This window comes from Peromyscus eremicus, chromosome 1, assembly GCF_949786415.1.
Source record: "Peromyscus eremicus chromosome 1, PerEre_H2_v1, whole genome shotgun sequence".
Classification (NCBI taxonomy): Eukaryota; Metazoa; Chordata; class Mammalia; order Rodentia; family Cricetidae; genus Peromyscus; species Peromyscus eremicus.
In genome coordinates this window covers 133,323,405-133,346,393 of record NC_081416.1, presented here as the reverse complement: position 1 = coordinate 133,346,393, position 22,989 = coordinate 133,323,405, and the positions used below count along the sequence as shown (strand labels likewise).

The window sequence follows — 22,989 nt, the reverse complement described above, 5'->3', positions numbered from 1 at the left end:
TGGGGAAGGTGAGGCAAGCCCCTGTGGCTCCGTCCGATTCCAGCCCAGGTAATTACATTCCTGCCTCCCATGTCGCCCGCCACTTCAATCAGCTAGCTCATAGTCCTCATCTCTGCTCTGCAAACTGTAATGGAGTCAGGGCAGGTGCCTCCAGAAGGGTGTGAGATGCTCCCTGTTGGGGTGGTGGGGAAGTGGGGGGCTGAGGGGAGCTGGAAATCAAGCTAACGCCAGGGAGGAGAGCAGCCTCCATGCTGCCTTCCATCCATGGATATGCTTTGGAGCAATCGCACACATGCTATTCTCCCCCCTAAGCCCTCCAGGACTGCTGGGGAGGGAACCGAGGGAGACAGAATTCATGCCACCATCGCATCTACACACACCTTTCCCCCTACTGTACTCACTATGTGCCCATAACCAATTTTGAAAATGTCTGCCAAGAATCATCCACTAAATAACAAAAAGAAACTGCCTAAAGGGCTATGTTGTTCCAGAACTCTCTCCCCAATATCTAACCACCCCCCAGACACACACACTCACAGAGAGAGAGAGAGAGAGAGAGAGAGAGAGAGAGAGAGAGAGAGAGAGGAGAGGGGGGAGGGAGGGAGGGAGGGAGAGAGGGAGGGAGGAAGGGAGGGAGAGGGAAAGAAGGAACTTAGAAACACGCTGCCTGAGAAAGAAAGCTTTGGCAATAAAGAAACAGAAATAAAACAAGAGAAATAGAATCCACAAAGGGACAAGGTCAAGAGGAAATTGGATTTGCTTCATATTCTGCAGGGTATCGCTCACTTCCCTCTGGCTCCCATATTCGAGCACCAGGAAATGTGGTTTGGAAAAAGAGATGGCTCCTGGGAGCACATCTATCACTTCTGAGCAGAGTGTTAGGGCTTTAATTTGAATCTGATGGCAGAGGCCACCTCACTGCACAAAGCTGTGGGGGAAATGGCCATTTGGTTCAGCAGCGCTACAGAGGCAGTCAAGGGGGTGGGCAAGTGTGGCGCGGACTCTAAACTGAGATTCGAGTTCAGCCACTAAGGTTCATAAACAGGGATCCTGGCAGAATGAAGAGCGTGAGGACTGTGAGAGACAAGCTTCCTATGTAACTTGCCCTGGGACACCCCAAGCCATGTGAGAAATGTCTGCCATAGTCTCGTCCATATGAACACTTGGTCCCCAGTTGGTGCCACTGTTTGGGGGAGTTTAAGAGGTGTGGCTTTCTGTCAGAATGGCTAAGATCAAAAACACTGAAAACACCTTATGCTGGAGAGGATGTGGAGCTAGGGGAACTCTCCTCCACTGCTGGTGGGAATGCAAGCTTGTACAACCACTTTGGAAATCAATATGGCGCTTTCTTAGAAAATTGGGAATCCATCTCCCCCAAGATCCAGCTATACCACTCTTGGGCATATACCCAAGGAATGCTCAACCACACCACAAGAGCACTTGTTCAGCTATGTTCATATCAGCATTGTTTGTAATAGCCAGAACATGGAAACAACCTAGATGCCCTTCAACTGAAGAATGGATAAACAAAATGTGGTACATATACACAATGGAATACTACTCAGCAGAGAAAAACAATGACATCATGAGGTTTGCACGCAAATGGATAGATCTAGAAAAAATCATCCTGAGTGAGGTATCCCAGACTCAGAAAGACAAACATGGTATGTACTCACTCATAGCAGGATACTAGATGTGGAACAAGGATGACTGGACTGCTACTCACATCACCAGGGAGGCTACCTGGAAAACAGGACTCTAAGAAAGACACAGGGATCGCCCAATGACAGAGAAATGGAATGAGATCTACATGAACAGCCTGGACATGAGTGGGGGTAGTGAAGGGCGAAGGGCAAGGGAAAGAGAGCTTGGGTGAGTGGGAGATCCCAGCTGGATCAACAACAGAGAGGGAGAACAAGGAATAGGAGACCATGGTAATGAAGACCACATGAGAATAGGAAGAAACAAAGTGCTAGAGAGGCCCACAGAAATCCACAAAGATACCCCCACAACAGACTGCTGGCAATGGTCGAGAGACAGTCCGAACTGACCTACTCTGGTGATGGGATGGCCAAACACCCTAATTGTCGTGCTAGAAACCTCATCCAACTACTGAGGGATCTGGATGCAGAGATCCATGACTAGGCCCCAGGTGGATCTCTGGGAGTCCAATTAGCGAGAATGAGGAGGGTTTATATGAGCAAGAATTGTTGAGACCAAGGTTGGGCAAAGCACAGAGACAAATAGCCAAACGAACGGAAACACATGAAATATGAACCAATGGCTGAGGGGTCACCAACTGGATCAGGCCCTCTGAGTGGGTGAGACAGTTGATTGGCCTGATCTGTTTGGGAGGCATCCAGGCAGTGGGACCGGGTCCTGTGCTCATTGCATGAGTCGGCTGTTTGAAACCTGGGGCCTATGCAGGGTCCCTTGGCTCGGCCTGGGAGGAGGGGACTGGACCTACCTGGACTGAGTCCACCAGATTGATCTCAGTCTGTGGGGAAGGCTTTGCCCTGGAGGAGAATGGAATGGGGGGCGGGTTGGGGGAAAGGTGAGAGGGGCGGGAGGGGGGAGAACAAGGGAATCTGTGGCTGATATGTAGAACTGAATTGTATTGCAAAATAAAAATTAAAAAAAAATACCTTACACTTTAAAAAAAAAAAAGAGGTGTGGCTTTGCTGGAGGAAGTACGTCACTGGCAGTGTGGACTTTGGAGAGTAAACACCGTGCTACTTCTAGCTCTTTCTGTTGCTCTCTCTCTGTCTCTGTTTCTATCTCTTTCTCCCCCCCACCTCTCTCTCTCTCTCTCTCTCTCTCTCTCTCTCTCTCTCTCTCTCTCTCTCTCTCTCTCTCTCTCTCGCTACTTCAGCTCCCATGCCTGCTGTTTCCCTGCGATGATGGACTCTTGTCCCTCTGGAACTGTATGCCAAATAAAGCAGTCCTTCTATAGGCTATCCTGGTCATGATGCTTTATCAAAGCAGCAGAGAAGCAAACTAGGGAAGGGCCTGAACCTGGGACTTGCTAGTTCTGAGATGCTACTTGGACCAGCCATTGGAGCTGAAGGATCAACTGGAATTTAGGCAGACGGGCTCTGTGGGGAACCCTGCACGGGAATTCTGCCTCATTTCTGTGATGTGTTTCTCACTCCTGGATGAGGTCAACCATCTAGTACCAGATTCATGAAAAGCCACTGTTTGGGGCTAATTATCAGCTGTCAATGAGGGTTTCATATACTCAAAGTCACCTTCGAAATACTCCACTCCCCAGTTTTAAAATGTAGGGGTCATTTCCTTTAAACATATAATTTATAAGACTCACAGCTGATGATACTATGCCTGCCCATCTCCTTTCTTGTAACTTCTAGTATCATACCAGACTTCCCTTCCTAGCTATACTGCTACCCAGTCAAGTACTTCCGGGTCAGGTCAACCTAGACACTGGATTTATCAAAGACACTTCCACAGTTAGATGTGTAAGATCAGAAAACCTGTACCTGGAGCACTACAGCAGACTTTGCCCCACCCCCTCACCGCTGCATGCTGCACTCTCCACCTGGACCACCTTCCTTGCTTCCCACATGCTACAGCCCTACCCAGATGGCCAGGTACGATTCTCTCCCTAAAGTCCCAGGGGAGGTGAGCTGTCCTGTGCTGTCATCACATGGGTTGTTAACTCCATGAGGCAGTAGACTCATGGTTTTATATCCCGTGGCTATGAAGCCCGGCCGCCAGTGGTCCCTGGAATGTAAGTTTGTGTCTAGGCAGGAACGTCAAGTGAGAACTTCTCAGTAGCTTTGCTGCCGTGGCTAGAGATTCACCTCTGGGATCTTGCTGTGGAGCACAGCCTGGAGCTGTGGGATGGAATGACATCCATACCTAAGCCAGAAGGGAGTATGTGCTGGTCAAGGAAGGGAAGAGGTCTGAATGAGCATCCTCAGGTAAAAGACTAAAAATATCCTCTCAGGGGCACACCTGGCATCTCAGTTATTCTGGAGACTGGAGACGAAAGCTCCGTTGAGGCTGAGAGTTCACGGCCAGCCTGGACAACATAGACCGACAGTGTGTCAGGAAAAAAAAAATCTTCCCGCCGGCTGCCATTTCTTACTCCCTTACTGCCTGTGTGTCCCCACTTCACTCATGTCCCTCTGTGTAGTTTGCTCTGCTCTAACCACTGCTGATAGGCAATTTCTTACACCCTTTGTGGTGCAGGGGCAAGCAATTAACCACCCCCTCACCCAGGGAAAATGCTCACGCTGTGAAGGGGCAGCTCCTTGACGTCTGGTCAAGGGAGATGGACCACCCTGGAGGAGGGGGCAGGTGGCGGGCGCAGCCTTCCCTCTGTGGATGGTAATAGGTGTCACTCACTTCCGGACTCCCGGAGATGTCTGTGGAATTGAAAAGTGCCCTGACACCTGAGCATCAAAGAAAATTGGCCTGTGAGCTGCACGTCCTTAATCACCAGATGTGTCTCTGCTATACAGGTGGCCTGGAGAGGGGCCACGGGACATGTGACACACGTACCTGGCCAGCTCCATAGCAGATTGAGTTTGTGCCAGTCCCTGCAGGTGGCATGTTTCTGAGCTAACGTAAACTAACATGACACAGCTTTGACCTTTAGCCCTCCTTACCCACGTTCTCTGAGAAAAATCACAGAAGGGAGAATTTTCCAGTGCTTTGGAAGAACAGTGTCATATTGATCCCAGAACCATACATTAACCTGAAATATATTGTGCTCTTCGGGGAAAGAGAAAATTGGTGATGAAACATGAATCAATACCCGTCTAGTGTGCAATGTGGGGTGGGGGTACTAAATGTCACACTCGAAGTCTGCAGCTACAGCCCACATCTGCACTCAAGGGCCTTGCAAGGCCAGCATGAGGCTTCTGGAAAGAGGGTCTTGCTGGGAAGCAAAGGCTCTGACAGGGCAATGCCCCAGGCTTGGCCTTGTCCACAGGGAAGGGCCCATTGAACCGTGACCCATCCACCCAGCCCTCTCTTATGAAAATGAGTACCACCTCACAAAGGGAAGCAAAGAAGTAGCTCCCCAGCAGGAAACTGGAATTTTAGTAGGCTTGCCGAGGAGTGGGAAATGGCAGAGCCTCCCACCCAAGGCACCAAGGAAATGACAAACTACTGCAGATATGACTTCTGGGTCCCTGCTTCCCAGAATGGAGCTGCCCATTTGCCTTCCCCCATCATCTCTTGACTTCCTGGTGTCAGCCATCCATGGAGGGCCTTGCTCTGGGCCTAACGCACACTCTTCTTGGTCTTGCCATGTTGGTTTGGTGATATTTCCTCCCACCCTTCTAGGCCCCAGTACCACATTTGCCTATAAGATCCATCATGTTATCATCTCTGCATTACAAACCTTGCCACAGCGATCTGCTTCAGTTCTCAAAGTGAGCCCCAGGAACCACAGGCGTGGGGAGCTGTTAGGAATGCAAACTCCTCACACACCCTCCCTCCTTCCCCAACCAACCACTAACTTGGAACTCCTGGGAGTGGACCCAACACTGGGATTTGGTTGACAAGGCTTTGTGGGACTTGGATACCCACTGGGATCTACAATCCATTGATACCACATTAGTAGCAAGCTCATAGGATGAAAGGGAATGGTGCTATCCAATGTAAGCCTGAGAACATGGTAAATCCTGAATTCAGGAGATGTCTCTGGGCATATTTTGGTAGCATCTTTATCTTGGCCATTATTGTTGTTGTCTTTGTTGAGTGTGAAATCTCTAATCAGGCACACTTCCTCATATCACTAAATCTGAGCTCCCAGATCCTCCCTGGATACCCTAGTACAAGCTAGGAACCTTTGAGAGCTAAGGCTGGTCATCACAATAATTATCTTCACTATTTTTTTTTTTAATCATAAACAGAAAGATAAACCTTGTTGCTAAGTCGGAGGTTCCTGCTCAGCTTGGACAGTCTAGGCAAACGGCGGTCCAAGCTGAGAGATTACAGGATCTCACCTTCACCTAGTCTCTAATCACCCTTTCCTCTCAGGCAGTTCCTACACCGTGACCTCTACCATGTACACAAAAGAGGCCAAGATCCTAGGTCGGGAGGTGCCACCTGCAGCCACTGAGCCATGCAGGGCAATTCAGGATTGGAGTGGGCACAAAGGCATTACTCAAGGTTTCTCTGGTTATGTCGGGGCAGGTGGGATTCACCAGGCTGGCCCAATACCGAGGAAGAATCCCTGGGCTAAATGTTTCTTTTCCCTTTGATGCCAACAGCCTGAACAGCACTGTCCATGCTTCCTTCCCATGGATCACAGCATGCATGTGCCCTGCTGCCTTTCCTTGTCCCCTGACTCAGCCTACAGAAAGTAACCCACCCTGACGGCTGTGCTTATCTCAGAGGCTTATGACGCTGAGCCGGAACAGTGGCCAAGCAGTACTCCATAAACAGAGCTTCCTCATGGGATGCATATCCTGTCAGTGGCTGAGGTAAACACCAGTAATGCTGACTCTCCTCCACTCCTTCCGATCATTGTGATGTCCAACGTGCAGGGTCAGAGCTTGAGGGGATGTCAAAAAGTCTAAGCCTTGCACCAGGGCTGTCATCCAGGGGTCAGGCAGCAGGGGCTAAGGGAGCAGAGTGTGGACATACCTGGCATGTCCTGTAGATCCTCCATGTTGTGGTATTATCCAACTCTGTGACTTGTGCTTGGGGCAGGCTTTCAGCACACGACACTTGTGCTACCTGACTACCGTGTCCCCACCTCTGGCTCATTCCCTACGGCTTCCTCTTAAGACCTCCCTGGTCCCATGACCTCACCTTTCTGCCTGATTAGAGATTTCACACTCAACAAAGACAACAACAATAATGGCCAAGATAAAAACACTACCAAAATATGCCTAGAGACGTCTCCTGAATTCAGGATTTACCATGTTCCCAGGCTTACATTGCAGAGCACCATTCCCTTCCATCCTATGAGCTTGATACTAATGTGTTTTTTTTTTCCCTCATCATTTTTCAGAAGAAGGAACCAAGGCTTTACAGACATACTCGAAATGCCTGTTAATGGTTGGGGACCATGGAGCAATAGGAGCCCCTGGCACACACAGCTCAGAGAAGGTCCCAAGTAGCTGGCAGCAGAGGCACATCCCTGGTCTGGGGCCACCTGGCATCTTACAGCTCCATCAGATCACGTCTACAGCAATGGCTAACACAGGTCTTGGTCCCCTAAGTCCTTTGTCCACAAGCTTAGCACCCCCTGCTCTGGTCACAGGTTAGAAGCTGTCCCAGTTCCTTCTATTCTCTCCAGACACACTGGGCAGCATGGAACACAGACACATGTGAGTTAGGCTGGGTCTGGCTGCAGCAATTAGGTTGAGTATCCCAAGGGCAAGTTCACATAGTGATGTGCCCAGGCTGCAGCTGGAATCAGCATCCTGCAGTTTCTGTAAGGCTCACACATTGCCCAGGACATGCAGAGGCTTCATCACAGGGCAGTCGCTGGGGTCTGTGACACAGCCAACACTTGTCTGGGAGCTTTCTGAGGACAGGCCAGGAAGTGGGGTATACATAAGAGCCGGTCCTGTCAGAGCCGAGTCTCACCTGGCTGGCGGGAGTCTGACCCACCACGGCCTCGTACGGTGGGGGCAGCTCAGCAGGGTACAGCATGCCAGGGCTGTTGATGGCAACGTCATACAGAGTGCTGAAGGGAGAGGGAGCGAAGTCCAGGTGGAGGCCCCTAGAAAACAGAACATGGTCAGCCCCTGAGGACCAGGGTCTGACATTTCCCTCCGAGTGGTGACTGTCTAACACTCGTCCCATTGAAAAATAAAAGCCTGACTCACTGAGCAGGTTTAACTTCTGTCTTTCTTCTGAAAGATGCTCACATTTCACTAAACACTTAAGCTCTGTCTATTATAATTAAATCAATGACAAAGCTGATGAAATTTCTAATTAATGTTCCACACTCGGTGATGACTGTCACTCAGGGGCAACTTTGCACATGTAAGCATACCACAGAGCCTGGCCTACACTGCAGGCTGCTGACTCCAGCCCCAGCCTATGGTGCCATTTAGGTAACACTGCAAAGACTTCGACAGAAATCTGCTATTCAGTCAGGCCTTGTGGTGCTCGCCTGTAATTCCAGTACTTGAGACACCGAGACAGGAGCGTCATAAGTTATGAGGCCATTTGGGGCTACATGGAGAGTTCAAAGTCACCCTGGGCTGTACAATGAGGCCCTGTCAACAACAAAAAAATAAAAATGGAACACAATTGACTCATCACGGCCACCCAAACCCCAAAGAACAAAAATAAAAGAAAGAACTGTATTTCTAGGTCCCATCTCCTTTCTTCACTTCCTAGCCCTGTGAGGCACATGCTGCTGTCCTGGCATTTCTTCTTTTCCACTCTTCACCTCTCTCTCCTCGGCCATCCCAACTTCCTCCTCCCAGAGATGCTTCCTGTCTGCGGCTTCTCACGCACCACGGGACACAGGACACGGAGAGGAACACTGACCTGTGGGCCTCTGCTGTGGGTGTACAGGTGTATTCTGGAGGGTAGTAGGGTGGAGGCGGGAGGGGGGCGATGAACTCGTCGAAGTCCAGGGTCTGGTGGAGAATGGTGCCATGCGGAGTCAGGCAGGCGGCACTGGCCGAGTGGGACCTCTGTGGGAAGAACTGGAAAGCACAGGGAAGCAGCGTTATCCAGACCTTGCGTGGCTGGCAGCTAACGGAGCTAATTGCAAACACATTACTTACCACGGTAAAACGCCTAGTTTAACCTGCCAAACTGTGATTGCTAAACACACACTTTACAAAGGGGAGCCCTGAGAGGCCCTCCCTCTGCTCTGCTTCCTCTGCTAGGCAGGATGCCTTTGATTTTTATTTCTAGTGTGTGCGTGAGGTAAAACTGCTGCCTGGGAAGTCTTTAATACAGATTTTTACTGGGAATCTTCACTCCTGTGACTCTAATGCCTACACACTGCAGTCAAAAGGAACTTGCCTATTCTCATGTGGTCTTCATTTACCATGGTCTCCTATTCCTTGTTCTCCCTCTCTGTTGTTGATCCAGCTGGGATCTCCCACTCGCCCAAGCTCTCTTTCCCTCGACCCTCGCCCTTCACTACCCCCACTCATGTCCAGGCTGTTCATGTAGATCTCATTCCATTTCTCTGTCGTTGGGCGATCCCTGTGTCTTTCTTGGGGTCCTGTTTTCCAGGTAGCCTGCCTGGTGATGTGAGTAGCAGTCCAGTCATCCTTGTTCCACATCTAGTATCCTGTTATGAGTGAGTACATACCATGTTTGTCTTTCTGAGTCTGGGATACCTCACTCAGGATGATTTTTTCTAGATCCATCCATTTGACTGTAAACTTCATGATGTCATTGTTTTTCTCTGCTGAGTAGTATTCCATTGTGTATATGTACCACATTTTGTTTATCCATTCTTCAGTTGAAGGGCATCTAGGTTGTTTCCATGTTCTGGCTATTACAAACAACGCTGATATGAACATAGCTGAACAAGTGCTCTTGTGGTGTGGTTGAGCATAGGAAGAAACAAAGTGCTAGAGAGGCCCACAGAAATCCACGGGGATGCCCCCACGGCAGACTGCTGGCAATGGTCGGGAGACAGTCCGAACTGACCTACTCTGGTGATGGGATGGCCAAACACCCTAGTTGTCGTGCTAGAAGCCTCGTCCAAATACTGAGGGATCTGGATGCGGAGATCCATGGCTGGGCCCCAGGTGGATCTCTGGGAGTCCAATTAGCGAGAATGAGGAGGGTTTATATGAGAGAGAATTGTTGAGACCAAGGTCGGATAAAGCACAGAGACAAATAGCCAAACAAACGGAAACACATGAAGTATGAACCAATGGCTGAGGGGTCACCAACTGGATCGGGCCCTCTGAGTGGGTGAGACAGTTGATTGGCCTGATCTGTTTGGGAGGCATCCAGGCAGTGGCACCGGGTCCTGTGCTCATTGCATGAGTTGGCTGTTTGAATCCTGGGGCCTATGCAGGGTCCCTTGGCTCGGCATGGGAGGAGGGGAATGGACCTGCCTGGACTGAGTCCACCAGGTTGATCTCAGTCTGTGGAGAGGCCTTTGCCCTGGAGGGGATTGGAATGGGGGGCGGGCTGGGGGGAAGGTGAGGGGGGCGGGAGGGGGGGAGAACGAGGGAGTCTGTGGCTGATATGTAGAACTGAATTGTGTTGCAAGGTAAAAATTAAAAAAAAAAAAAAAAAAGGAACTTGCCATTCATGCTTCCAAACAGCACTTTAGGAGAAAAAGCTAGACTTTGAGCATGCTCATTCAGCAAGTTCTTGTCACAAAGTATACTTGGCACATGCTCTATACATAAGTCCCTTCTCAGAGTCCTGCAAAGTGCTTCAGGCCTGCATTGTGAGCCCAACATGTCACACACAGTTCCTTATAGTTCAATATGGGCCCTTTGGACACGAGTATCTAGGGATCCACATACTTCATAGGACATTGCTCCAAAGGTGAAGAAAGCCCATGAGCTCCAGAATATTCTGTGGGGGCAACTGTGAACACTGGATGCCACTTACAGATACCAAGGGAAACACTTGAATAAAACAGATGCTCTCTGCCTGGATTTCTGCTTCTAAAGTATTAACCAATACTTGTTTCTCTCTCTAGCCTCGGGCACTCCTGCCAGAGGTGACCTGTTCCACGGAAATGCCTGAGCCATTGCTTCATCTATAGGTGTAAAATGACCCATACTGCATGGGCTCCAAGCTTTCCCATAGCCCATCAGTGAAGTGAGAGGAAAGAGACAGACACTAAGACTCACGTGTACACAGTGAAACACAACGGCTTTATTAGCAAATACAGTCCTCCAATCAGTGTGGGAAGAGGGGATCTACAAGGCACTCATGAAGCAGATGAGTTCTAAATGGGCCTCGAAAGACTGGAGGGACAGCAGAGGCCGGGGCTTCAGGAAAGCCTCCAGGCTCTAAAACGGGTGACCAGTGAACAATGTGTGTCAGAAGAGGAAAACAATAGGGATCTGGTCAATCCTTAATTCCGGGGATAGGCAGGGGCCAGTGAGGAAGTTGGAGCTGGGTGGCAGGGAGCACCCAGGGGTGGCAGGGATAGGGTGGACTCATTCAGATAGGGGTGGGGCAGGCAGTTGGAGAATTTCTGCATTAGCAGGGGTGAGTCCAGGCTTCAGAATATGGTCAAATGCAGCGAAATCAGCGTGCTCTGGGCTGATGGTTACATCTGAACGAGAGACCCATGGGATTAAAATGGTCACCGCCAGACTACCCAACACACATTCCCCGCCCTTCCAGCTAGTCTGACTCACTGCTGTTTCTTTAATTGTCAGAAATTAGCGGGGAAGGGACGGTTGTGAGTAGGCTGGATGTGTGCTCTCATCCTCTGCCTCCGAAGCTGCTAATCCCTGTGCTTGCTGCTCAATAGCTAGGCAGTGAGGGGTGGGCGGATGTTCCTGGGGTCTAATAAGGAACTATTTTAAATTAGTCTCTATCAGAAATGAGACGAATTGACAGAATTCTCAAGCAAAATGCATGAAATGCAAAAGCGCCCAACACCAGAGACCTGACAAAAGTTAAAGACAGTTCATCCCCTCTGAGCACGACTTTGTCTTTCCTGGAGACTGTTGCTTTCTTCTATAAGATGCACGGTGTTCTAATCACAGCGACAGAAAAGTAACGGATACACTGTCAGGCTGCCCGTGTTTTACCCCCCTCTTCTTTCCTAAATGGGGCACAGCGCATGTTCAGCTGAGTGGATGGGATGGATACCTCTCTGCTGTGGTGCCCTTGCTCTCCTGCCCCCGCAGAAGCAGCCAACAGAGCAGCAGGGAAGGAGCAAGCTGCCTCTGCTCCTGGAATGCAGTCTCCATCTTGTGCAGGAGCTATTTTTAAACCTGCCCAGATGAGCTCATGCTGTCGGAAAATCTTTTACCATCAAGACCTCTGTACACTGAATCCCATCCAGTTTCCAGCTTCCTTCCAACCAGGGCCAACCGCCCCCTGCTCCGAGCAAGGTCTGCTCAGCCACCTTCCACACTATACGTGCCTTGTTTCCTGTTCCTGGCAACTTGGCTCCTTCTCACCTGGCAACCTGCCAGACCTCCTTCAAGACCAGGCAGAATGTCCGTCCGTGACTGGAAGGCCTGTCTGCCAGCCCACATCCTCCCCACTCAGGCTCCATGCTCTGGGGCCTCACGTCTACACCTCCATGGTTAGGTATAAAGCATAACTTTACATCTCCTGGAGAGGGTAGAAAATGGGCGGAGTCATCTCTTCTGTCCTGCAGGGTCCTGTCTTCCCTGGGCTGTCTAAACAACATGGAAACACCAGCATGTGTGTGTGTGGAGACTGGCTGAGCTGCTCACACATCCTCCCAGAGTTTACCATTCATACAATAGCGGTGTGCACCTGAGACCTTACGTTCTGTCTGCTGTGGGAAAGGGGGCTTCTCCTAGGAACACCTGAAAGTAAGCGGGGCTGAGAAGTGCAGTTACTTGACCCTGGGTAGCTTCCCAAAGTCTACAACATGGAGCCCCTGAAACTTGGCTCAGCTCACACAGTCTACCTTCTGCAGTCTGGAAGAGACCATGAAGAGGTTAACGGACATCAGATTATCAGGCAGAAGTCTGGTCTCCCGACACTGAACGACCACTGAGGCCCACGTGACTTTGCACCTTACTGACCTATTAGTCTCAGGTTCCTTTTCCCTGGTGCTACCAGGATTATATCATGCAATGCCATCCTGTGTCACAGATCCATGCAGAAGTGTGAGGAGGCTCAAATGAAGGCCTCTGTCCTAGTCACTAGCTCTCTTGTCTCTGGGCCCGATCTTCTGCAGGGAAACAGGACAGCAAGAGTCTGGGTGCCTCGGGGTTGGATTTGCCTAAAGCCAGGCTCACTACCTTCCCTCCCCCTCCCCACCTCCCAGGAACAGAGGCTATCCCCATCTTTCCCTCGGCATTCTGGCTCGTTGAGTGACTGTGAAGCTCCTGGGGTGGGTCATGACCTTGAGTATCCTGCACGTCTTCCAGCTGCATGCTCACAGTTATCAGGCCTGTGCAAAGAGCACACCCATCTGCACTTCCCAAGGGGGCTCTCCTTAGTGAAACCTGTGAGCAGAGGGTGAGAACATGGGGGCACTACTAGGAGAGGACAGTGGCCAGCAAAGCTGTGTAACGGCTGAGGATGCCTCTGAGGCGAAGGTGGCAGTGTGGGGGAAATGGCGAGGAATGTAGGAAAATGAGATGCATTTAAAAACACACTGGAAATGACACCAGAGACACTTAGGAGGCAAAGCACCTTCTCCACTGAGCTGTGTCAATAAATGGAATTGTAGCATCACACAGCTACTGTTTCCGCACGTTAGAAGGGCTGGGCTTCCCCAGTCCTGACAGGAGGAGGGACACTTGCCATCTCATGCATTCATGATGCTAGTTCCAACTGCAGCTAATCAGCCCCAATAGGGATGCATTCAAATTGTAAGGAAGATGTGGGTACTTAGAATTCTAAAGTCCCCCTTTACAAAAAAAAAAAAAAAAAAAAAAAAAAAAAAAAAAAAAAAAAAAGAATTCTAAAGTCCCAATAGTGCTGCTGAGCTCCTGGCTGAGGTCATGACCTTGAGTCGCCTGTATCCATGAACCAACTACAGAGCTGCCTAGTGGCTCCTACAATCAACCAAGGGGGCCACAGAGCAAATGAGTGAATGTGTCAGTCCATGACACAATTTGGGACTCGTCTGAAGAGTTAATGTGACAGTTATATAGAGCCACAGTAGAAATCATGGCTGGGGTTTTATCTGCTGACACTCCAGAGTAAAGTGAGACCTGCAGTATGGCAGAATGATGCCCATGGATGGGTCACTGCCTAGCTATTGAGCAGCAAGCACAGGGATTAGCAGCTTCGGAGGCAGAGGATGACAGCACACATCCAGCCTACTCACAGCCGTCCCTTCCCCTCTAATTTCCGACAATTAAAGAAACAGCAGTGAGTCAGACTAGCTGGAAGGGCGGGGAATGTGTGTTGGGTAGTCTGGCGGTGACCATTTTAATCCCATGGGTCTCTCGTTCAGATGTAACCATCAGCCCAGAGCACGCTGATTTCGCTGCATTTGACCATATTCTGAAGCCTGGACTCACCCCTGCTAATGCAGAAATTCTCCAACTGCCTGCCCCACCCCTGAATGAGCCCACCCTATCCCTGCCACCCCTGGGTGCTCCCTGCCACCCAGCTCCAACATCCTCACTGGCCCCTGCCTATCCCCGGAATTAAGGATTGACCAGATCCCTGTTGTTTTCCTCTTCTGACACACATTGTTCACTGGTCACCCGTTTTAGAGCCTGGAGGCTCTCCTGAAGCCCCGGCCTCTGCTGTCCCTCCAGTCTTTCGAGGCCCATTTAGAACTCATCTGCTTCATGAGTGCCTTGTAGATCCCTCTTCCCACACTGATTGGAAGACTGTATTTGCTAATAAAGCCGTTGTGTTTCACTGTGTACACGTGAGACTTAGTGTCTGTCTCTTTCCTCTCACTTCACTGACGGGCTATGGGAAAGCTTGGAGCCCATGCAGTATGGGTCATTTTACACCTATAGATGAAGCAATGGCTCAGGCATTTCCGTGGAACAGTTCACCTCTGGCAGGAGTGCCCGAGGCTAGAGAGAGAAACAAGTATTGGTTAATACTTTAGAAGCAGAAATCCAGGCAGAGAGCATCTGTTTTATTCAAGTGTTTCCCTTGGTATCTTTAAGTGGCATCCAGTGTTCACAGTTGCCCCCACAGAATATTCTGGAGCTCATGGGCTTTCTTCACCTTCGGAGCAATGTCCTATGAAGTATGTGGATCCCTAGATACTCGTGTCCAAAGGGCCCATAATAAACTATAAGGAAGTGTGTGTGACATGTTGGGCTCACAATGCAGGCCTGAAGTACTTATTAGACCCCAGGAACATCCATCCACCCACCCCTCACTGCATGCCTGACTCTGGGGCGGTACAGGAAGATCTTCTCCTTTGATGTCAGGTAAGAGAACCAAGACAGGGCTATGCTGGATAGTTTTATGTCACTTTAACACAAGCTAAAGTCATCTGAGAGGAGGGCTCCTTAACTGAGAAAATGCCTCCAGAAGATCAGGCTGCAGGCAAGCCTGTGAGACATTTCTTAATTAGTGATGGATGGGGGAGGGCCCAGCCCACTGTGGGTGGTGCCATCCCTGGGCTGGTGGTCCTGGGTTCTACAAGAAAGCAGGCTGAGCAAGCCACGAGGAGCAAGCCAGTAAGCAGCTCCCCTCCATGGCCTCTGCATCAGCTCCTGCCTCCAGGTCCCTGCCCTGTCTGAGTTCCTGTTCGGGCTTTCTTCAATGACAGACTACTTTGCGGAAGTGTAGGCCAAACAAACCCTTTCCTCCCCAGCTTTTTGGTCATGGCGCTTTGTCGCAGCAATGGAAACCAGAACTGACAAGGTTCCAGGGTATGGTGCTGGGGCCAGATTTTACCCCCTCAGCCCAGCACCCCTGTGTGGAGAGTTGCTCAGGAAGGTGCGTAAGGATGGCAGCAGGAGCTGGGCGCATGCAGCAGCAGGATGCCCCACAGTTCTCTCCGAAAGCAGCCTTGAGTGTTGGTTAGGAGGAATGGGCCAATGGGAGGCTGCACACATGCTCATGGGGGCTGCTCCCCAGTAGCAACCTTGTCATGAATGAGTATTTCTTAGAGGAGCTGGGGCTGTGGTATGACACTTGCCAAACATGTACAAGACCAGAGGTTCAGTCTCCAGTACCACACAGACAGACAGACAGACAGACAGACACACACACACACACAATAGACAGATTACACACAGAGATATAGATACACATACACACACAGGCACACACATACACACAGACACCCACACAGAGACACTCATATACAGTCACACCAACACAGACACACACTTCAATAATACTTCTCACTTTGAGAATCTCAAGTAAAAATACCAGAAGAATGATTGGCAAGTCACATGAGCCACAACTGAGCCCAACAAATGGGAATCCAGCCAGAACTGGGATGTCAACACAAGGGAGATAACACTGAGGTCATGGTGAGTGGCACAAGGCGGAACTGCTGCACAGATTTAATACAATCCCGGTGTGATTATTTTTCAGACACTGACACACTGATTCTGAAATTCACGGGGAACTACAAGGGTACAGAATTTTCACAACCAGCATGAGAATAAACGAAGCTGGAGGATTCTCACACCCATTTTAGAAATGACTATAACATGGTAACCATGGGCTCTCTGGAATTGCCGTGAAGGTGGACATAAAGGCTGATGAAATGGAACTGGGAGCCCCCAGATAAACCCATGCATCTCTGGTCAACTGGCAACTGCCAGTAACACTGAGCCAACTCAGTGGGTTAACATTTGCATTTCAACACATGGTGCCAGGAGCCACACAAAACCAGCCCTCCCCCACAACATGCATGACAACCTATGAGAGATGTTCCTTAACATCAACTAAGACTGCAAAGCTCTCAGAAGGAATAATTTCATTTCCTTGGGAGACAGGACACCCAAAGCAAAAGTAGGAATGGGAAAAAGAGACACATTAGTCCTCACTGAAACTAAAGTTGTGACTGAAAGATACCAGCAAGTATAAAGGTAATCAACGGAACGGGAGGAAACATCTGCACACCGTACATCTGAAGAGAGACCTGGATCCAGAGCACACAAAGAACTCTATGACTCAGCAATAAGAGACAATTCCCATTTTAAACATGGGCAAAGTAAAGTCCGTTCCTCCACAGAAGATCTATAAGTGGCCATTAAACACACAGAAAGAGAACCAACATCACTAATCACTGGAAAAATGCAAATCTAGACTACAGTGAAATACCACCTCACAGCCACTAGTCTGGGGGAAGGGGACCGGGAGGAAAGACAATTAATTTATATGCATTTGTATAAGCACTTAGATATAATGGGGGAATGGAAGGACTTGCTGCAAAGCTGTGGCGTTTGTCTCTCCCACGGGCCGGTGAGGAAGGTCATTAACTTTTCTTTATGTACTGCTATGTAATAGAGCTTCGTCCAATGATCACATATTATTCCTTTAATTAAATAACTGAATGAAATGAAGCAGGATGCTTGAAAAGAGATTTCAAGGCATCTTCCTAAACATCTCATTTCCATCTGACTGGGTGGAGTCCACAACCCCGCTGGGCCAGCCCACCTCTTCCAGGGTGTAGCCAGCCTGGGCCAGCCACACTCCATATGGCCACCCTGTTTCTAAAAAACCCATTTCTATACATCACATGATCCATCCTCTCAGCAGTCTTGCAGGATGGAAAGGCTCAAATACTTCATGGCCTTCAGTGCAAAAGAAGGAAGATCAGTGGGAGGTGACGTGCCCACAGGTTCACGAGCTGGTCTCACAGGTACCATGGCTATAAACAGTTCTTCCTTCTGCCTCCCCCAAGATGCAGGAGGGCATACACAGCTCAGTTTGACCAGGAGACCAGAACCTTGCCTGTGCCACAGCATGTGGCCATATAAGGAGAAGGCCTTATCAGCAGGAAACTCAGTTATTCCCAGTTCCAAGCCTGGAGGTTTCAGACAGCATCTTCTTGTGGCTTGGATGTGCTTAGTCTTACACCGTCCCTGTGTTGGAGGCTTGGCCCTCAGCATGGTGCTTCTGGGAGGTGGTATGGAACCTTTCACAAGTGAGGCCTCCTGGGAAGGGTGGGGGAGGTGGGGGTGAAGTTAGGTGACTGGAGGCAAGGCCTTCGGAAGGAAGTAATGTCATGCTTTCAGTTCAAAGAACTTGTGGTGAAGAGCAAGCCTGGTCTCTTCTATACATCTTTGCCTATTGTGATGCCAGCCACCACGCTGTGACACAGGTGAGGACATCTTCACGAGTGCAGGCACCATGCCGTTTGGCCCCTTTGGCCTAAGCCATTACCTGCATAAGCTCTTTACAGGAGTCTACCCTAGGGCATTTCATTATAACAGAAAACTAAGACACAGCCTTGATAATCCTGTAAGAATTTGCTTGCTCACAGCACACCACAGTTAGTGAAGTACAGCAAAGCAGTACTGCACTTGTAGTCAGTGCTGTGTGATGTCAGTCATTGCTGTGATGTCACTGCTCTGATGTCATTACTATGATGTCACAGCTGCGAGGTCATTGCTATGATTCCAGTAATTGGCTGCTCCTCCTGCCACATTGAAACATGGAGAGAAAGTTGGGGCATAGCAAAGTGGTAGCGCTGTTTCCTAGCCTGCACAAGGCTCCATCCCCAGCACGGCCAACAAATAAAAAAATCAAATAAAAATCAACAGAGATCCGCAGGTTGTCCTGTGGGGCCGCTTTCATAGGCGAGGAAACTACAGGACAAGTAGGTTCGGTGATGTGCTCCGGGGCACCATAGAGGCAGAAGCAGTGGGGCTCAGATGCAGACATGCTTGACGCATGACCCCAGGCCTATTTCTGGTCTACATGGCCACCAATAAGGACAATGCGTACTTTGGCTTAATTCTAATTGCTTACACAGCTAGAATAAACCTTATTCTTATTCAGTTGACAATTTTCATTTTGGTGTTTAAAGGTACAGGGATACAAACTGCTATCATCTAACAGCCTTCACTTCTGTTAGTTTGGTCCAATTGGTGTGATATTTACAGATCAATAGCAAAATCTACCGAGATGGGTAGAACTTCCTGGTATTTATATTTAACCTTTCCTTTATACAGCATGCTGGAGAAAATTACCAACATGAGGCCTCGATGAATGAGGCCAAAAGTTCATCTTGCTGAATAACTGCTTAATTAGACACCTCTCAGAACACCGCGACCCCTCAGAAAGGTCAGCTCGCTATGACAGCTGCGTGGATGTATGCTGTGAGCACCAGGCTGCGCGCCACGTACAATTAGGACCAGCGGAGTTTTAACATATCGGGAACGATGCTCTCTGGCCTTATATCTTGATTAACGGATGCACTGCTAAGAGGTGGGTGAGGAGGAAGATTTAAAAGAAAAGCCCACTATAGGGATAACTTGTCTTTTCTTTCGTGAAATGCATAAAACATTGGGTGGAGGGCACAGTGGCCTTGAGGGTCAGGCTGAAGGACACAGACAGCTTGAATGTGGATTGTCCCAGACCAAAATGGTGGTGTTGAGAGGTGGGGCTAGTGGGAAGTGCTTGGGTAACAAGGGTCAACCCCTCCTGAATGGATTAACGCTATCTAGAGGGAATGAGTATTCACTCTAATGAGCAGGGTTAGCTACCACTGGTAGGCAGGGCTGTTAAAAAACAAAACAAGGTTAGCCCTTGTGTTCTGTCTCACACACACACCCACTGCCCTTCTGCCACTTGCCAGGAGGTTTACACCAGAGGCCAGCCACGTGCAGTTGTACGGTCTTGGGCTCCCCACTCTCCAGAACTGGATGCTAAGTAAACCTACTTTCTCTGTAAATGACTTCGTCTTGGCTGATCTGTTACAGTAAAAGAACACAAAAGCAGAGACAGCAAGTGGGAAGGAGGAAGAGAGAATGAGCACAAAGTGGCTCCTACCCTCGGCACCAAAAACCAATACCAATTTCTTTTTATTATGAGTTCCACAATAATGTATTGAACCCTAGGCTGTGGTCCACTCATGCTGAGACAACGAAGAGCCATCATGACTTATGAAGTGTGTGTTTAGAGATGTTTATTAATAGGAACATGACCCCTGCTCTGGCCTTACCACTCCCATGGGAGCAGAAGGTCTTTTTTTTTTTTAAAGACCCTGACCATGGCACCAGATGAGGGTCACTGAACCATGACCTCAGGGTTAATTAGAAAATTTCAAAAGCAAAGAACAGCAGTTTTTCAATTTGAGAAATCATCTTCTAACAACCCCAAACTTCTTCTGTTACAGAGAATTCTGAAGAATAAGGACAGGCCTTGCTCTAAAGGTTCCAGGGGGTGTCCAGCACAACAGAACTTGACTGACTCAGGGACACATTCTAGGTGCTCTGGGGTGGGGTGGGGTGACTCCATCATAAACATGGAACTCTGCTGACGTCTGAAGGTCTGAAGTAAGGCAACATGAGCAAATATTGCAGAGTTCCCCTCTTCAGAGTGCATCACAAGGTGACTCCAAGGATCTCCAAGGACAGTTTGGACTGATAGAACCCATGGTTCTCTAACCAGAAGTAGAGAACACATATACACTGGACTCCAGCTGGTTAGAGGAGGGAGGCCTGGGCTGGCCACTCTGAAGGCCTGGGCAGGAGTGGGGTCACTCACCATCTGCAGGACATCAGCAGAGACCATTTGCATGCAGCACATGGCTGTGGCCAAGGCGCACACGATGGTGGAGAGGACATTGAGGGCACACACGCTGAAGAGGAGATCCTGAAAGACAAAAGGCAGGAAAAGGGTCAGTTCCTCCTGGTCACCCAGATGCAGAATCCACGGTACATAGTAAGCCCAGGTCCAGGACAGCATGGGCAGCTGCCAACTGCTTCACAGAAGGCTGGTTTCATGTGTGGTTGTATTTTATTCATGCTAAAAATTAGCCTTTAAAATACACATATTTGTTTATTTTTTTTACTATGCTGCTCAAACTGTTCTTAATACTAAAATATGTCTTTCATAATTTTGGTAATTATTAGGTAGTCAGTAAAATAGCTAAGAAAATATTGGGATGTTCACGTTAGAAGGTGGGTAATTTTTATCAGTCACAAAGTGTAGCTTGACACTGATGAGTGTTTAATAAAATGTCAGGTTTTTAAATGACATTTTTTATATTTAGGGAATTGTAGATTCACACGTAGTTGTCAGAAATAATGCTGAGCTCTCATGTGCACCCACTGGTAGCATCTTGCAAAACCACAGCTTAGTTCACATCCCAGCCAAGACACTGACAGTACAGTCAAGAAACAGAAGGCCCCATCACCATGGGTCTCCCATGCTGCTTCTTAAAAACAATCCTCCCTCCACCCTCCTCCTGCTTTCCACTCCAAATACCTTCTGTCAACCACTATCCTGCTTCTCACCACTTGTTTCAAGAATGTTACATGAATAGAATCACAGAGCATGTCGCCTTTTGCAATTGTTTCTTTTTCTTTCCATCTTCATTCAGCTCTGTGAAATTGTGCTCTGTGAAAAGTTCACAGCTGTCTTACAATACACCATGGCTGTTGAATGCAGTAACAGCTCATTCCTTTGTATTGGTGAGTAGTATTCCACCATATAGATGTACCACAGTTGGTTTAACCATCACCAGTTGAGGAGTACCTGGGTGATTTGTAATTTGGGACTAATACAAATAAAATGTGTACATTTTTGTGCAGGTGTTTATGCAAAGATAAGTGTTTATTTTCTGTAGAAATTGTCTAAGACAACAATTGCTAGGTATAGTTATTGTATAGTTAGTTTTGTAAGAACAGTCAAGGTGCTTTCTACAAAGGCTGAGCCATTTTACATTCACACCCACGACACATGAGTGACCCAGCTTCCCTGCATCATTGCACACATTTTTGTGACTTCTAGTTTAGCTGTTCTGATAGGTATGCATGGATGTATCCAGATCGATTTTGAATTTCCATGGTGTGTAAAGATGTTAAACGATTTCTTTTTGCTTGCTATTTGCCATCTGGTTCCTCTTTAGCAAAATGTCTTTCAGGTTTTGCTCATTTTCCCATTGCCTTGTTTGTCCTTTGGCTCTTGGCTTTCAAAAGTTCTTTATACCAGTTATTCACGGGCATACGACTCAGAAATTATTTTCTAAAACTGCAGCATATCTTTCCAAGAACTTCCCATGGTGCCCGAGTTTGGGGGACAATAACAAAAATGCCACCAGATGTGTGACCACAGCAACAAGACATTTGTTTACTACCTTTAGAGGCTGAGGGTATCGATCAAGGCATCGGATCTGGTGACCAACTTCTGGCTGTGGCTTCACCTCAGTGAACAGGGCAGCAAGAGAACCCAGAGAACTCTACCTTCATGTCCTCATTATGTCTAGAGTCCTGATGTTCTAATAACATCACAGTAGGGTCAGGATTTCAGTATTTTAACATATGAATTTGGGAGAGGAAAATATTCAGTCCACTGCAATATGAACTTTTCACAGGACACAGTCTCTCTCTCTCTCTCTCTCTCTCTCTCTCTCTCTCTCTCTCTCTCTCTCTCTCTCTCTCTCTCTCTCCCTCTCTCTCGCCATGCTTTGGGTGCCAAGTCTGCCTAGCTCTAAATACTTAAACATTTTCCCATGTTTTTTTCCCTAAACATTTTTAGAGTTTTGTTTATGTTCACGTCCATGACTCATTTTGAGGTAATTATTGGGTAAGGTTTAGGTTGCAGTTCATTTTTGTCCTTTTAATTTTAATTTCCACATGCTCATGAAGAAATGTGATTTTTGGATGTGTGTGTTTATGTGGTATTTTGTGATCTTGAATTCATTAGTTCTAGCCATTTTCAAAGGTGCTTTGGCATTGTCTATGCAGAGAATTAAGTCATCTGCAGATGCTGTTTCTCTGTGATTTACATGCTGCTGCTCATTTTCCTTGACTTACGACACTAGGTTGGGACTCTAACCACTGGGAGTAACAAGACCAGTGAGATGACAAAAGCAGGCATGTTCACCTTGTTCCCCATCTTAGAGGGTCTACTTCACCTTGTTCTCCATCTTAGAATTCTACTTCATGACATTGTTCTCCATCTAAGAAGTTTACTTCATGACGTTGTTCTCCATCTTAGAATTCTACTTCATGGCATTGTTTTTCCATTGTAGAGGGTCTACTTCATGACATTGTTCTCTATCTTAGAATTCTACTTCATGACATTGTTCTCTATCTTAGAATTCTACTTCATGACATTGTTCTCTATCTTAGAATTCTACTTCATGACATTGTTCTCTATCTTAGAATTCTACTTCATGACATTGTTCTCTATCTTAGAATTCTACTTCATGACATTGTTCTCCATCTAAGAAGTTTACTTCATGACGTTGTTCTCCATCTTAGAATTCTACTTCATGGC

The 22,989-nt window shown here is 48.2% G+C and overlaps 1 protein-coding gene across 1 annotated transcript in view; it reads right to left on the bottom strand.

Annotated features, from left to right (window-relative positions):
• Entrep2 (endosomal transmembrane epsin interactor 2) overlaps nt 1–22,989 on the bottom strand; it is a 419,262-nt gene that overhangs the window by 16,372 nt on the left and 379,901 nt on the right. The window contains exons 5-7 of the mRNA XM_059273396.1: nt 20,251–20,358; nt 8,488–8,648; nt 7,573–7,708 (exon numbers count right to left, since the gene is read on the bottom strand). Of these exons, the coding sequence (XP_059129379.1) occupies nt 7,573–7,708; nt 8,488–8,648; nt 20,251–20,358 (405 nt within the window). The remainder of the gene's footprint in view (nt 1–7,572; nt 7,709–8,487; nt 8,649–20,250; nt 20,359–22,989) is intronic.